Source organism: Mandrillus leucophaeus, unplaced genomic scaffold (assembly GCF_000951045.1).
Source record: "Mandrillus leucophaeus isolate KB7577 unplaced genomic scaffold, Mleu.le_1.0 Scaffold78, whole genome shotgun sequence".
Classification (NCBI taxonomy): Eukaryota; Metazoa; Chordata; class Mammalia; order Primates; family Cercopithecidae; genus Mandrillus; species Mandrillus leucophaeus.
In genome coordinates this window covers 2094055-2095230 of record NW_012108474.1, presented here as the reverse complement: position 1 = coordinate 2095230, position 1176 = coordinate 2094055, and the positions used below count along the sequence as shown (strand labels likewise).

The 1176-nt window shown below is 59.0% G+C and overlaps 1 protein-coding gene across 5 annotated transcripts in view; it reads right to left on the bottom strand.

Moving 5' to 3' along the window:
* Nucleotides 1-1170, bottom strand: part of FAHD1 (fumarylacetoacetate hydrolase domain containing 1) — a 25552-nt gene extending 24382 nt beyond the window's left edge. For 3 of the 5 annotated variants that reach the window (XR_001004559.1, XM_011966954.1, XM_011966953.1), the window contains exon 1: nucleotides 347-1170. Coding sequence is in view for 2 of the 5 variants with exons in the window: in XM_011966954.1 (XP_011822344.1) it covers nucleotides 347-982 (636 nt within the window). In the remaining 3 variants the exon portion in view is untranslated. Of the gene's footprint in view, nucleotides 1-27 lie in introns of all 5 variants that reach the window. The other 2 variants (XR_001004561.1, XR_001004560.1) reach the window with 2 other exon arrangements.
* Between the last annotated feature and the right edge of the window lie 6 nt (nucleotides 1171-1176).

Below are 1176 nucleotides of genomic sequence, written 5' to 3'. Positions count from 1 at the left end.
CCTCCCGGGTTCACGCCATTCTCCTGCCTCAGCCTCCCGAGTAGCTGGGACTACAGGCGCCCGCCACCACACCCAGCTAATTTTTTGTATTTTTAGTTGAGACGGGGTTTCACCGTGTCAGCCAGGATGGTCTTGATCTCCTGACCTCGAGATCCGCCCGCCTCAGCCTCCCAAAGTGCTGGGATTACAGGCGTGAGCCACCGCGCCCAGCCAATAAATGGTTTCTTATTAAAGGATTGTGACATTTAATAGCCGTTGCTTGCTCTTGTCTTTTCCCCTTCTCTCCCGAAACTTGTAAAGAAATGACTCAATATTCTGGCTTTTCCACCTTAAATCTCATACTGACCAGCCCGTGTATGCCAGCCTCGATCTCATCGTTTTCTTTAACCGGTCCAACTCCCTTTGGCGTCCCAGTCAAGATAATATCTCCTTCTTCCAAGGTTATGATCTTAGAAACATAGCTGATGATGTAGGGGATGGAAAAAATCATGGAGGCTGTCTCACCCTCCTGTCTGAGTTCGCCGTTGACCTTGAGCCAGAGCTTCAGCTTGTGAGGGTCAGGGATCTTCTCCTTGGGCACAAACGCGCTGACCGGGCAGGACGCCGTGAAGCTCTTGGCCAGAGTCCAGGGCAGCCCCTTCTTCTTGCACTCGTCCTGCACGTCCCGGGCGGTCATATCTAGGCACAGGGCATAACCGCCCACGTAGTCCATGGCCGCGGCCTCGGGGACCGCGCGGCAGCGTTTGCCCATCACCACGCCCAGCTCCAGCTCGTGGTGCAGGTTCCGAGTGTACGCGGGCATGATGATGGGCGAGCCCTCGGGCGCGTAGGCCGTGGACGGCTTCAGGAACAGCACGGGCTCGCTCAACACCGCGCTGCGCATCTCCCTGACGTGGTCCGCGTAGTTCCTCCCCACGCAGACGATGTTCTTTCCCCACTCCCAGAAGCGGGACAGTGGCCGGGAGGCTGCCATGATTCCCATCAAGTGCCCCTGTAGTCACGTGCGCTGGGCCGGTCAGCTGATGCCTACGGCACCCCGGAGAGGACCAACTGCCTCGGAACGCTGTCCCCGCAGCGACGGCTCGTTCCACCTCGCGATCTGCCGGGTGCCCGGGCGGCGTGGTGCTCGGCCTCCAGGAAGCCGCTTCGCGGTGCCAAAAAAGAGGCGGAGGCTCG